Source organism: Cyprinus carpio, chromosome A4 (assembly GCF_018340385.1).
Source record: "Cyprinus carpio isolate SPL01 chromosome A4, ASM1834038v1, whole genome shotgun sequence".
NCBI lineage: Eukaryota > Metazoa > Chordata > Actinopteri > Cypriniformes > Cyprinidae > Cyprinus > Cyprinus carpio.
Window position 1 is genome coordinate 5,060,206 of NC_056575.1, and position 15,440 is coordinate 5,075,645.

The window sequence follows — 15,440 nt, forward strand, 5'->3', positions numbered from 1 at the left end:
ATCAGTTAAGCTTCACAGACCACATTGCTACAACGACCCGGTCCTGTAGATTTGCCTTATTCAACATTAGGAAGATTAGACCCTTCCTGTCAGAGCAATCCACCCAACTTCTTGTCCAAGCTCTTGTTCTCTCCAGACTGGACTATTGCAATGCTTTCCTGGCGGGCCTTCCTGCATGTACTATCAAGCCTCTGCAACTGATCCAGAATGAAGCAGCGAGGGTTGTCTTCAATGAGCCGAAAACAGCCCATGTTACTCCTCTCCTCATCAGGTTACACTGGCTACCAGTAGCCGCTCGCATCAAATTCAAGGTACTGATGCTTGCCTACAAAAACGACCACCGGCACGGCGCCAACTTACCTTAACTCACTAGTTCAATCTTATGCACCCTCCAGAAGTTTGCGCTCTGCAAAGTGAACGACGCCTTGTGTTGCCATCCCAAAGAGGTTCAAAATCACTCTCGCGGACTTTTTCCCTGGACTGCTCCCAGCTGGTGGAATGACCTCCCGATCTCAATTCGAACAGCTGAGTCTTTACTCATTTTCAAAAAACATCTAAAGACTCATCTTTTTCGCCTGCACTTAACCAACTAATACTAGTACTTACTTTTTTTCTTTTTCTTTTCTATCATATTCCCCAAAAAAAAAAACAAAAAACAAAAAAAAAACAAACCCCTGGCTACGGGTTCTGTACTAGACTAAACGAAGACTTGTCATAGCACTTGTATACCGTTGTTGTTTTCTCGTTGATCTGATTGTTTCTACTGTTTTCATTTGTAAGTCACTTTGGATAAAAGCGTCTGCTAAATGATTAAATGTAAATGTAAATGTTTGAACTGAATGTTTCTACTGTTTTCATTTGTAAGTCACTTTGGATTACTATGGTATTATTACCATGTAAAAACCATGAAACATGAATTTCCGTAGGCTACCACCATCTGATGCCATCACTTCAGTATTTGAGACATATTAATTATTATAAACATTTGACATAGACGTTGATGGATGAATGGAATTAAGTGCATCAGTGCAAAACCCAACAATTCAGCGACTTCCAACCATCTTAGTCACGTACATTTCAGATCTGACAGACAGAAAGACCTGACAAACCAGAGCAGAGTTTGAAAGCAACTCGTGTGTGTTTGTGTGTGACGTCAGCACCCTGCGGAAACACCGCTGAGAGAGAGAGCAGGACGGACCATCCACTGCCCTCAGGTGAGGGTGTTTGGGGTTTTCGGTTGGGTTGGGTGGGTCTTACTTTAATATTCATGTGTTTCTGTTTCGCGTTAAAGCGACTCTGATAATATTAGTACGTTTTCATCGGATCACAAAAAACTGTTCAACAAGGTAGGTTAATTACGTTTCAGCTTTCTAACGAAGATAAGCAAATGTTGAATATAATTGTTCGTTTGTGCACAAAATGTTATCGTTTGCTGTTTTAAATGTTTACTCAACGATTACAGCCACTGATTTGCCAGAAGCAGCCTATCGTTAGAATACGCTACAAGTAAAATGGGCCAGTAGCTGTTAAATATTTTCTCATATTCCTCTGTTTTGCTATTAAAAGTATGTAATTTGAAGTTGTGTAGCATATGGTGGCACAAACCTTGCTCACTGTATTGTAAGACTGTAAGGTGAGAAATGAAGAACGATATAAAGACTCTTATGTAGTAACAACTATTTAAACTTTTTTTTTCTCCTTAAAAAAGTAAAGAAGGTGTCACATGGAAGTGCCAGCCTACAGTTCATGTGGAGAAGCTGTTTGTTTGTAATTAATATATCTGTTACAAATCAGCAGAGTTTGATACTTCTGCGTGTTTTTTTTTTTTTCCTATAGCTTACAGAAGCTCTTCTAATGGATATTTTTGTCAAGTTATATATGAGGCCACTATTGCACACATACATGAAGACATACGTAAACGTTCTCAGAATTAACTTTTGCTTTTTTATCTGATGCAGGGGGATGGTGGATGTGTACTTTATCAGTGTAATAGTTAAACAAATCATATGCAAAATAAATAACTTGTATAGCCTACTATTTGATACAAATGTTGTATTATTTAACCAGTTTTAAAGTTTTACTACATTTTGTTCCTGAAATCCACCCTTTTGGAATCAAGATAATCAAAGGTAATCAAACCAAGCACAACCTAATAAAACATGTTTCATGGATAAAGGGTTTTTTGTAAAAAAGATCATGTTGGTGGATATTCCACTAATATTAAAAACATGTGGCTCATTCTTGAATGGCTTATTCTGCAGTGGTATAAACCAATATGATCCCATTGATTTGGAAGCATGTTTCTTCTCCCAACATTTAGACTGATTTCATTGAGTTTGTTCATGGTGCATAAATTTCTGTTTGCCATTTCTTGTTCATATAGGAATTTACTTTAATAATGTATTTAATAATTTACTTACAACAGAAATCATATAACATGTGCTTGCTTATGTTGATCAGTAGGGCCTATCCCTGAACACATATACAAGTTGTTACATCCTCGTGTAGCTTTCACCTGTTTTTTTTTCTTTCTTTTTTTTTTAAACATGACCATGTATTTTATATTTATACAGGTGTGTAGTAAATGTCATTTATGTAATGCCTTCACCACATCGGTTAATAAAACTTTTAACACCGAATCAGTTGAAGTCTTTATTCAGCAAAAGCAATCTACTTTTATCTTTGAAAAGAAAATATACAAATTACTGTATGTTTTGATATAGCCACTTTCTTTTAAACTACAAAACATTTTAATTGTTATAAGTTTGTAGAAAATAAGCAAAAAATTGTTAAAGTACTGCAAGGTTGTGGATTTCAAAACTTGACCAATACACATTTGAGTCAAAATGATTTTCAAGTGCACCACAATGTGTATATGATTAAAAAAACAATAATAAAGTGTATAAAGACATTTGTACATTTTTGTTTAACTATATAGTGCATATATAGTGCATTTTATCTACTAAATGTATATTTTTTTTAGACAAATAAATAAATAAATACCGAGATTAAGAATGTTTATATTCCAGTTCATGTGTGCATTAAAAAAAAAAATTATCTTTTGCTTTGTTATTAAAAACATTTTTTTGAATGATTGAGCAAACGATTAAGAATGACACAGAATAATCATCATACATTTTATTATGGCACAACAGATACATTTTGGAACAGTTATTAAACGACACATTTTAAGGACTCTTAATATTATAAAAATGCTTAATTGTTGTAGGCTCATTTGGAGCATAGCCTACCTCAGGTAAATCATTACGACAATCACAATCTTTAAATTATTTTGCATATTAACAATAGTAATAAAAACAACAATACACTAAGCATAATGTCATTCTACGCTAAAAACATACCTTTTTGAAAATCGTTTATGTTTCAGTGACAACGTACTAATATTTTCAGAGACGCTTTAACGCGAAACAGGGAAACTCATGAATATTCATGTAAGCTCCGCCCAGCGTCACCGAAAATCTCAGACACCGAATATTTCAGAACACCGGTCCTGACCTGAGCATACGACTCCTACATCGTCCTTGTGCTGACAGTCATGTTTTCCCCAGCCTGGAGAAGAGCAGCTCCACAGGGACGTCTCATTCCCCCTCACACTCCACCTCATCCAGCCATATAGGTCCAGAACCAGGACCAAACCAGGCTGGTACCTGCTGGTTACTGAGGGCCACTCCACACTGCAGCTGTCTGCACACCCACATGAGCATCTTTAATATCCCAGGAGTCATCACACACTGTCCCCCATGAGCCGCTGTGAAAAACCTCCAGCCTCCCTGCACAGTCTCCCCAGAACCCACCAGCCCGATGGACCCCCGACCTGATATTCAGAGACAGAAAAACACATTATTGATCATGAACAACTGAAGAATCTGCCCATATGTTGTTGTTCTCACCGATGCAGGTGAGTGACAGCTGTTGTGTGGAACTGCAGTTGAGAGTTTGTGGAGAGCTGCAGTTCCCCAGATGAGCTTCACTCCCAGAGCACTGGAACCCCGTCACACACTCATGACTGTGTTCAGGACTGGATGAAGAGGAGCCGGAGAAGTTCAGCACAGAGCCACAGCCCAGCTGTCTGCAGACCACAGAGGATTCAGTGAGACTCCAGGAGTCCAGCAGAACTCTCCTCCAGACCTGATGGATGAAAACTTCCACCTCCCCCTCACACTGTCTCTCTCCAGACAACCGCACCAGACCGTCATGAAGAGCCAGAGAGGAATCTGAGTGAAAGATCTGACAATTTTACTAAAATACTTCACAGAGGAACATTTATATAATAAATATGCTTTATATCAATGTTACATTTTATATAAGTAAATTCAAAACTTAAATAACACAAGCAATAATCTTCGGTCTAAAAAATGATGAAATATATGGAATGAATATTGTATTTTGTATAAGATTAAGTCTTCCAGTAGCATAATGTCAGTAAATGTTACAGTAATATGGACTCACCAGAGCAGATGACTCCAACATCTCGACTATGAGAACATTCAGCTCGACTCCATGAAGAGATGGAACATTCTGGGAGTTTTGTTTCATTCCCGTCACAATCAAACACATCAGCCCAGATTTCACCACTTCCCACTCCAAACCAGTCTGATCCCACAACAGACACAGCAATCCCACAATTCAGCTGTCTACAGAGGACACTGGCAGCTCTCATATCCCAGCATGCATCACACACTGTGCCCCATTTACTGAAGTACTGACGTTCAACTCGACCAGAACAGATGTCAGGACCGTTTACCAGCCTGAGGTCAGTGTAACCTGGATAGGAAATTAAAACTTATTTAAACAAGACATAACAGGATAGTTTAGAGGGAAGAACTGATTGTTTATTTTTATTGCTGTTGTTGTATTACCATCCATAATGCATAACATGCTCATTAGACATGTTGAACAATTGGATTTTAGTATATTTAGCGATTAAAATGTTGGATTTGATTTATTAACTGACAGGATAAAAAGTGACATTTTACCAGAACATATCAGTCCCACATTGTTGTCTTGAGAGCACTTTATGTCATTTGAAGTTGGACACAATCGTATGGTTGATTCATTTCCTCTGCACTGAATCTCTTTTGTCCACATCTGAGTGTCTCCTTTACCAAAAGCAGCTGCTCCCAGCACCTGTACACGAGCCCCACAGTCCAGCTCTCTACACACAACCTCTGCATCCTGCTGGTCAAAGGCAGCGTCACACACTGTGTACCATGTGTTCCCATAAAGCACCTCTAACCTCCCAGAGCACAGGTGAGGTCCATCAGCAAGTCTTGTAAATAGTCCATAGTTTATGGTTTCTACATATTTGCATAATACATAAAACCAATTTAATTAGAGTCATGCTGAGTGAAGCTGTCTTACTGTGAATGTTACAAACAAGCAACGACTGTGAGTGATTAAGTCTATCCTTCGATTGGATATTGTAATTAAAAAACTGGGTCATTTCAGCATTACAATTTCACCATTACTCGTAAGTTCATTGTTTATAACTAGCTCAGAAACAAATTGTATGAAATGATTGTATATTGCATATGTTAAGAGAAGAAAGGTTGATAAGTGATTAAACAATGAGCTGCATGAAATCACTTACCTGAACATCTGACTCCAGCATCATAATTATGACTGTTACAGACGCTATTATGTTCACCCCATCCTTTTGATCTACAGTCCTTCAGTGTAGACTCTGATCCTTTACACTGCACTTCATCCATCCAGACTTTTCCTGATCCTCGTCCAAAGTAAGAATATCCTGGTGCTTGTAAAGCCTCTCCACAGCTCAGCTCTCTACACACCACTGCAGCATCAGTCATATCCCAGCTCCAGTGACACACTGTTCCCCACTGACCCTCATGAAGAACCTCCACTCGACCAGCACAGCGACTGTTACTATTCACCAGCCTCACACTTACACTGTCTGTCCATGAGGGATACATCATACAATAAGCATACAACAATAAAATATTAACCATATAGGAGTTATAAGAATAATATGTAAATCAATACAATATAGAATGTTTAAAAAAATATTGAATTTCATCTGTTCCTGAGTGCACTTACTAGCAGTGATAAGACAATAAAATAAGTGTCAGGCAGCTTTCCATCCCTTTGTTTGCCCTTCAGAAAACGAATTAATTCAGCACCAAAGTTTCTCCTCTGCTCCCTCAAACACACTGAAGAAACTGGCTCCTGTCAGCCCCCTAAAGAGAGAGGGAGACTCACAGCTGCCAATGACACTCACTGTTACCTTATTAGACACAACAGAAGTAATCATTAAACACAATCAGTGACAAATCAGAAAGCAGCATTTTTATTTTCTCCATATATATCAGTAAAGTGTGAGCGCTGATGAGCGGGACTCCTCCTCCAGCGTGAAGAGACACTTCACTGAGGACAGACTCGTGTCAGTCATAAGTCAGTGTGGAGATAAAGTCACACTAAACTTAAAGCAGATTGATACAGAAACACTGCAGCTTATATTCAGCATCAAAACCTGATCCTGAACACAGCAGATACAAGCACTGATGACTGACTGCTCACTTCAGACACTTACTAAAACTTTACTTCACACAGAAAAATATATATATTTGCTATAAATATAGCAAATATCCAAACAGAGGCCTATTCAAAAAATCTGTAAATAAACATTGGTTTCTATTCCAAATATAATAATTGATTATATCAAAGACATTTGTAGCTGTAGATGGGTGTTTCATACTGCAATTCATAATTCATCCGGCAGGGGGAAGCAAAACACTTCTTATTGAAAAGAGGAGCAGACAAAAGTTCTATGGAGGACCAAACCTTAAGAAATTAAAAATAAATAAACAAATATATAGATAATTAAATAAATTAATTAACAGGAAAAACAAAAAGAAATAGATGACTTAATAAAAACAAATATAGCTCTTGTGTAATAAAATTTACCCTGGAATGTATATTTATGACTTTTTTCCTTTATGTATTATATTATGTATTTATTTGTACATTTATTGTTATTCTTTTTACCTTTTACTTATTCTCTCATTTATTTTTATATTTAATTGATCTATGTATTTAATCATTTATTTATTTTTAAATGTATTTATGCGTTTATTTATTTTTTATATTTAGAAGAGCCATGTTACTGTGTACCATGTGTTCCCATGAGGCACCTCTAACCTCCCAGAGCAGCGAGAACCTCCAACAAGCCTGATGCCTGAAATGTTAGTCATAACAAACTGTTTAAAATCATAAAAATTTTCAAAATAAAAAAGGCTTATATATTGTACTAGGAGAGTAGTGTTGTGATGTTGTGCTTTAACAAGTTTCTGCCACAATTTTGCCACAAATTAAAGTTGTTTTAAAATCTACAACTTATCTTAAATTATTTAGAGAGTACTGTTGTTGACTAGGTGTGTAACAATATATTTTGTCACAATATGGAAATAAAAGTTCAGACATTTAATTTAGCATAAAATATAGTAATGGCACATTAAATATTGTAAACCCAATTGGTCACATATTTGAGCTTCCATGTTTATTATTTATTAATTATTCATTAATTATTATTATCCAGTTATGGTGCATTACATATAGTAAACCCAAAAGGTCACACATTTGAGCTTTCATATTTATTTATTTGTCTAACATAATTCTGTATTTTTTGCTAATCAGAATTGTTTAATATTTCTATTCTGGTGTCACCACTGCCCTGTGCATGAGGGAGAAGAACCAAGTTCAAGCCTATTCAAATCCATTCCTGATGTAATACCAAATTTAACATTTTATTGAAAGTAACACTAATAGAACATAAGTTTGAATTTTGTACATTAATTTATTTTGTTAATTAAAATTCTAAGGTATGTTCTTAACATATAGATGAAAGTGTAATATTTAGAGTAAATATTATATATGAAATCATACAAGAAAGTTTCAGGTGATGTACTGTCATTAAACATTAACCTGACCACAATTCAATTTTTATTTCATTCACTGTAGATCCTTTATATTTTTACACAGAGACTTACAACTTCTGCTCTCACATAGTGTTATTATGTGGTTGTTTTTGTATTATTTGATTTTTATTTGTTTCTCAATGCTAAATGGTTAAACTCACCCTGTATTACATCACTCCTTTGACTCCCCTAATGGTTTAAATTCTGATTTAGATCTACTTAGTACATGCATGCTTTTATTATAGTCTATAATGTATTTATTTGTTAATGAAAGGTAGTGATAAAATCAGCCTACCTGAGCAGATAACGTCAACATCTTCACTATGTTTACAGTTATGGTCACCCATTTCTCTTTTTGAGCAATCAAATATTGAGGATTCAGATCCACTACATCCCACATCATCCATCCAGATTTTTCCTGATCCTGGTCCAAAGTGAGCAGCACGCATTGTGTTTGAAGTTTCACCACAGCCCAGCTCTCTACACACCACTGCAGTGTTTGTCAAAGCCCAATAATCATCACACGCAGTTTCCCATTCTCCATTATAATAAACCTCCACCCTACCAGCACAGGAATTATTACCACCCACCAGCCTCACATTTCCTGCAGACAAGATACAGAATGATGTATATAAAATGTATCTGAGAGAAGACAAACAACAGAGAAAAGTCATCAAAAGAGAGAGGAACAGAGAAAATGACCATGAGAGAAAGAAATTCACTTTATATTAATGCAAATACTACACATACAAAAGGGGAACTATAAATTATATTATGACCAATTCATATCACAAACACAAACAGTCAATCACTATAACATAACTAACACATAACGATCCTGAGTGTACGTACCAGCTGTGGCGAGATTGATCACAGAAGACAAAAAAATGAGAGTTAGACAGTTCTCCATCTTTACTGATCATACACTTTGTTTGATCAACTCTGAACTGAAAGGTTCGAGAGAGACAGAGACAAAAAGCTGCACAACCACCAAACAACAAGCCAATCACAAACACTTTTACCTTATTAGACAGAAGAGAGGAAATCATCAAAAAGCTTCACTGACTAATCAGAAGGCGTATTTATGATTTTCACCATATTTATTAAAAGTACGTCAGCATTGATGAACAGGAGTCCTTCTCCATCTGATAGAGACACTTAACTGGGGAGAAACACACATGATAGAGGGGTGACAAAGTCAAACATACAGGAAACTGATTTCAGTGACAGGAAACTTTCCAGTTTATGGTCAGCATCAAAGCCCAGCATTTGCAGATATAGAAATAATAATGATTTTAGGGACTTGCTTCATGCTTCTCGCTTTGATTTCATGTTTAGAAATATTAGTTATAAAATCAAATGTTCTTTTTTTAAATATTTGTTTTAGCTACTGTTATTCAGAAGTATATTTTAGCAATGCTTGTCAAGTTCACGGTTAGTGCATATATTAATACATATAGGCCTGGTTTCACAGCACAGTTCATCATACAAGAGCCAAGATTGCAGCTGCACTTTTATATGTTTAATACTGCAATACCGATCTATTCCTGTGGGTGGCAGTAAAAAAGAGAGTGTGGAATAAATGGATAAGAATGCACACACACACACACACACACACACACACACACACACACAAATGGGCAACACACACACACACACACACAGCCGTTCAAAAGTCTGGAATCATTTTTTTTTTTTTCATTTTATCATTTTTTTATGTTTTTTTTCTTTTGTTTCTTTCATCAAGGCTGCATTTATTTGATCAAAAATACAGAAAAAAAATCATTTTGTGAAATATTATTGCAATTTAAAATAACAGTTTTATTTTTTAACATACTTTAAAATATAATTTATTCCTCTGAAACAAAGCTAAATTTTCAGCATTGTTACTCCAGTCTTCCTTCAGAATTCAATCTAATGTGCTGATTTATAATCAATGTTAGAAACATTTTTGCTGCTTCATATTCTTTAGGATAATATTTTTTGAGTTTCAGGAATCATTGACAAATAAAAAGTTAAAAGGAACAGTGTTTATTCAAAATAGAAATTTTGTGTTACAACATACACTATTCAAAAGTTTGGGGTCAGTAAATTGTTTCTTTATTCTTCTTCTTCTTTTTAAGAAATTAATACTTTTATCCAGCAAGGGTGTGTTAAATTGATAAAAAAGTGATAGTAAAGACATAGTACCGTATATTGTTAGAAAAGATTACTATTTTGCATAAATGTTATTCTTTTTATCCTTTTATTCATCAAATATTAAAAAAAGAAGTATCACAGGTTCCAAAAAAAAAAAAAAAAAATAAACATCAAGCATCAAGCAGCACAATAGTTTCAACACTGTAAATAAATCAGCATATGAAGAAGGATTTCTGAAGGATCATGTGACACATCATGTAGCATATTGATGCTGAAAATTCAGCGCTGCGTCACAGAAATAAATTACATTTTAAACTATATTAAAATAACCAATATTTAATATTTCACAGTATAACATTTTTTCTGTATTTTTAATCAAATAAATATAGCCTTGATGAGCATAAGAGACTCCAGTAAAAATAATTAAAAATCTAATTGTTTTTGAACGCCAGTGTATATAAGAACCTATATTAATGCGGCACTTGACGCGCGCGCGCACACACACACACACAAATCAGAGCAGAGAAACTTGTGTACGGCCCGCTGCCCCGAGACTTTTATTAATAAAATAGCTCTGATACTGGATCGCTACATTATATTACTCAACAACGAGGAGGTAAAATCGCTGTTTTAACTAAACTCGCAGCTTTATTTTTGTAGAAAGAGATACACAGATGCAGGTAATTCACAAACACAACTTTCATCTCTCTCTCTCTCTCTCTCTCAAAATGTCCATATTTCTAACGTAAAAAAACAGCTGATTTATATCGTACCTCGATGTCTTGTTTCAACGTTAAACTGACGCTTCGCGCTGGAAATCGCGCTCTGCTTCTGTGAATAAGATATTAACATCGAGATGCATCTAGATGTTTTTTTTCATTATTAAGTTCAAGATTATCGTAGCAAAATGGCAGCAGCTGGGTTTGTATAAAACATAATTTAACAATTGTACACCATTTTGAATCGAGTTTTAATATTTTATTAGCTAAACAAACGCAAAGCTTCCACCAAGAACAAAAATAGTTCAACCAAGAGTACAGCGCTGACTGTTGTTACCCGGATGAGCCTGTGTTATGAGCTTTTACAGGTTGTTATCCAGGGATAATATACCTCAGAATGTCACGACTGACCAATCAGAATCAAGTATTCCACAGAGCCGTGTAATAATGTAAAAACGTTAAGTAAAACATGAGCTGCTGGGGTTCTAATGTTCTGCTCTTAAGCATTATTAAGTCATAATATATTGAAGTTATTTTAATGTGATTCTTATGGTTTATAGAGAAGAAATATGACTTTTAAACGTGTTACATGTTGTTGATTTATACATACAACTCAACACTTCTACAGCTTGTGAAATGATGCATAGGAGTAATATTCATATTTATCGATTAATAACACACCTGATCACAAACAATTATGTGAGACAAATAGTTTTTTTTTTTTTTTCTATTATTAAAGTTACTTTAATGCATCCAAAGTAAATGCAATTTTTTTCAGCATTATCCACTCACAAAACTGCAGTACTTGCTGTGATGATGCTGAGGGCTGTGAAATCACTGATGGTCATTTATGGCTTATATTTAGGATGCATTTGATTGTCACTGCAGCAATTGTGCATTAAAAGGTAAGATCAGACATTTGACTTCAGGGTTTGTGTAATGTCTTATTCAAATGCACACAAAAAAATTTTTGGTCTGAAAAGTTTTTTATTGCTATTAGCAAGGCCAAAATCAAAACAAATCTTATAAAGGAGGCAAAGTTTTAATACAAAAAAGAACACTTGGTGAAACATAAAACCCCAAGATTTGACATATCAATAACAATATCACTCAAACTTTGTTCAAATTTGTTGAACTGAGGCAGTGGGTGATCATTGGGACATATCTTCTTTGTTTGACTCCTCCTCCACATCATCATAATCTGTTATTAAAAATGTAAAAAAATCATGTCAAATGTTGTAATTGCATGAATATTTTAAAAGTATAAAAAGCTGGGAAAATATCAAAAATATAACAATATTGTCATGGTCTGTCAGAGGGAGACGAGGAAACGAGGAGATGACTTACACAAACTTGACTTTAATTAAACAAACCAAAGGAGAGGAACACAACACAGGGAGTGCAGGAGTAACAACACGGGATGACATTTAACAGCAGACAGCAAATGAGAGGCAGAACACACTTTAACTATACAGAAACAAATGGAACAAATGGGACACAAATGGGAACTAAATGGGGAACACCTGGTCTAAATGAACATATGGACAGGAACAGGAAGGACCAAATAAGGGCAAGGAAGGCACATGGGGAGCAAAACACACACAAAACATGGAACAAAGTCTGATAAATAAAGATGTTAATATAACGAGAACAAAAGAGTTACAGTAACTTACCCAACAGGTTTCTCACATCTTCACTGACACTCATCACATCATCATACTCCTCCTGAACTCCCTCTGATAAAAACATGTCATCTCATTTCAGGCATCCCTTTTACTTTAAGTGACTTGAAGAAATGTCTAATACTCATCTAAATATGCAAAGGGTGATAAAAATGTAGTTGAGCGCATCTCACCTGTTACCCCACGAGAGCTCGGTCTATTAATGATGACATCATCATAATTCTCTGGTGTGTTCACTACAAATGCAAATTGAGTCTAAATTAAATATATAAGCAAAAAATAAATAAATAAATGTAATTGTAATTGTCACACTGTAATAATCTTGATTTTAGAGTAATATTATTTTAAAAAGTTGATAAAATCGTAAAACACCTTTTTTGATATCAGAGTTGTGTCCGCTCGTCATGACATCATCATAACTCTCAGGTGTGTCTTCTACAGATTCACACATTAATCACAGACACACACATTCATTACATTTAAAACAAATTTGAAATATCTATCTTAAATATACTGTAATATTTTGATTTAAAAGTATATTATATGCTGTTGTAGAATAAGAGAGTGACACCTGTCTCACGATTTGGTTTCAGTCCATCAGTGATGACATCATCATAGTATCCCGGTGTGATTTCCTTCACCATCTCTTCTGCATCAACACACAATATGTTTGGATACAAAACGTAAATATGTTATTGTTGCAGATCATGAGACTGAGAATTTATTTAACATTTGGTAGTGAGTCATGTGATCAATTAAAAAGGTCACTGACCTTTTAGGCCACTGCCATTAGTGACATCATCATAATATGCAGTATTAAACTCTTTTGCTAAAAAAGGACAGCAGACTGTTAATATACAAACAAACAGCAGAATTTGAATAGTTTTGAGTCATTAATCAAATACAATATGGACTTACTAGTTACAATTATTCGTTATAAAGTTTTTTTTTTTTTTTTTAGTAGAATGAATGTAATGAATATGTGCTTCAGCTCTCTAACCTGAGAGAAGCTCATCAGCATCTTCATACCCAGAATGCAGTTCTTCAGAGATGAGACTCCCTTTAAAGAAGAGCAGAACAGTCAGAAACGTGTTCATCATTACAAACAGACTGAATCCTCATTTCCTTTGGATCGTAAAGAAGACAAGACAACGCAAAAATTAAATATTCACATTTAAAAAGTATTATAGAGAGAAATCTCTTTTTATTGGGCTTATTAGCAAACACACATGTACTGTATCCTCACATGAACCTATTCCTCAGTGCCTTCCAGAAATACACACACACACACACACATACACACACACACACTGCACTTAAACTTAAATTTATATTATATGATGATTTTGTTATTATAATATTATAATATGGAAGAGACGCTGACTAGAAGCTGACTAACACTCTCTCTCTCTAGAATAGATTTATATATCTCTCTCTCTCTCACACACACACACACACACACACATGAACATGCACCTGCAGCTCTGTGGTTTTCTGTCAGGAATTCTGTGGTTTGAAGCAGGAGGTTTAACAGGTGTAATTGTACCTGCAGCTCTGTGGTTTTCTGTCAGGAATTCTGTGGTTTTATCAAGAAGATTGATGGCTCATGTCTCACCCCTCTGAGTGAAGTGATTGTGTCTGTGCTGAATCTCCTCATAAACGGCCTCAGACATCGTCCTGTGTCTCCTCTTAGAGAGAGCTGTGAGTGTAGACAGACAAACCTGCTGTCAGTTCACAGCACATGACTGATCACACACTGAATAAGACACAATATAACAGTCTCTGGATCTCTCCTACCTCTCCTCATCACTCTGTTCTGCTGAATCAGTATAAGCAGAGGCACTAAGAGCAGTAAGAGCACAACTCCCAGAACAATCACCAGCACTGGGGGAGACGCTGGTGGAGGAGTTTGTGGAGGAGCGACTGATGTTGAGCGCACTGGAGGAGAAACTGGAGGAGAAGCTGATGATGTTGTGGCAGGAGTAGTGGACACTGACAGAGCTGACAAAACAGACACAAACACATTCAAAATTATGAATACAAAAAATGATCTAAAAATTAATATTATTCCTCAGTGTTTGCTGTGACCTGCACAGGTGAGTCCAGCGTGCTCTTTGTGGGAGCAGTCAGTGTGGTTATTCAGGGAGAGAGGACAGTCCCACAGGTGAATCTCATTCCCTCTGCACTCGACTTTGTTCATCCACACAACACCTTCACCAGCACCAAAGAATGAATTCCCATCAGCCCTCAGTGCTGCTCCACAACACAGCTGCCTGCAGACCACTGAGCATCGCCCACCACAACCGAATATCACATCAGCTCATGGCGAAGTGGTGGTTATGATATAGCCGCTCAGTATGGTTTGGTTGTCGTTGTCACTCAGGGTTCCCGATAACTCTTGGCCTAGTACAAATTGCCCGTAACTAACATGTCCCCAATTCCGGATACCACCGCAGTACTGTGTGACAACGAGACTGCAGCCCCTTCCTAAATAGCGGCCCGGGCGTTTACGAGATGGAGATAGCTTGCGGCGTTCAACTCTTGGACTTGACAGAGGGACTCGCTCTCGCGAGTGTATTGGATAGACAGGTAAGCAAGCAATTACAAGTAAGACAACAAACGAATAAATTACCTCCACGGTAGATCATGATTGCGTTTATCCAATTTAGATACATTGCTTATGGTATGAAAACGCATTAAAAACGGACATCTCCCATCTGTACCTGCTTCATAGCGTCAATCAAGCTTCGCCTTTTGTTATTGTTGAAAAGCGCCCTCTTGTGGTCATTAAACAAAAGTCACATACTGGACTAGCACAACATGCATTAGACTTTTTTGGGGAGGGGGGGCATTTATGGAGAACATTTCCTCTGGTGTACTGTTTACCTGAGCACACGACTCCTACATCCTCCTTGTGTATGCAGTCATGTTTTCCCCAGCCTGGA

The 15,440-nt window shown here is 36.2% G+C and overlaps 2 protein-coding genes across 2 annotated transcripts in view; both read right to left on the reverse strand.

Moving 5' to 3' along the window:
* Positions 1 to 4,410: 4,410 nt before the first annotated feature.
* On the reverse strand, positions 4,411 to 8,425 carry LOC122141245 (deleted in malignant brain tumors 1 protein-like). The gene is made up of 4 exons (XM_042747923.1): positions 8,251 to 8,425; positions 7,180 to 7,216; positions 4,998 to 5,257; positions 4,411 to 4,785 (listed from the first exon to the last, which is right to left on the reverse strand). The coding sequence occupies exons 1-4, from the start codon at positions 8,402 to 8,404 to the stop codon at positions 4,451 to 4,453; spliced, it is 786 nt and encodes a 261-aa protein (XP_042603857.1). The 5' UTR covers positions 8,405 to 8,425; the 3' UTR covers positions 4,411 to 4,450.
* A 3,896-nt stretch (positions 8,426 to 12,321) lies between these two features.
* The window catches only part of LOC122139373 (deleted in malignant brain tumors 1 protein-like), a 7,850-nt gene continuing 4,731 nt past the window's right edge, over positions 12,322 to 15,440 (reverse strand). The window contains exons 5-10 of the mRNA XM_042736251.1: positions 14,375 to 14,496; positions 13,496 to 13,555; positions 13,076 to 13,144; positions 12,669 to 12,731; positions 12,487 to 12,549; positions 12,322 to 12,341 (exon numbers count right to left, since the gene is read on the reverse strand). Coding sequence (XP_042592185.1) covers positions 12,322 to 12,341; positions 12,487 to 12,549; positions 12,669 to 12,731; positions 13,076 to 13,144; positions 13,496 to 13,555; positions 14,375 to 14,496 — 397 coding nt within the window. The remainder of the gene's footprint in view (positions 12,342 to 12,486; positions 12,550 to 12,668; positions 12,732 to 13,075; positions 13,145 to 13,495; positions 13,556 to 14,374; positions 14,497 to 15,440) is intronic.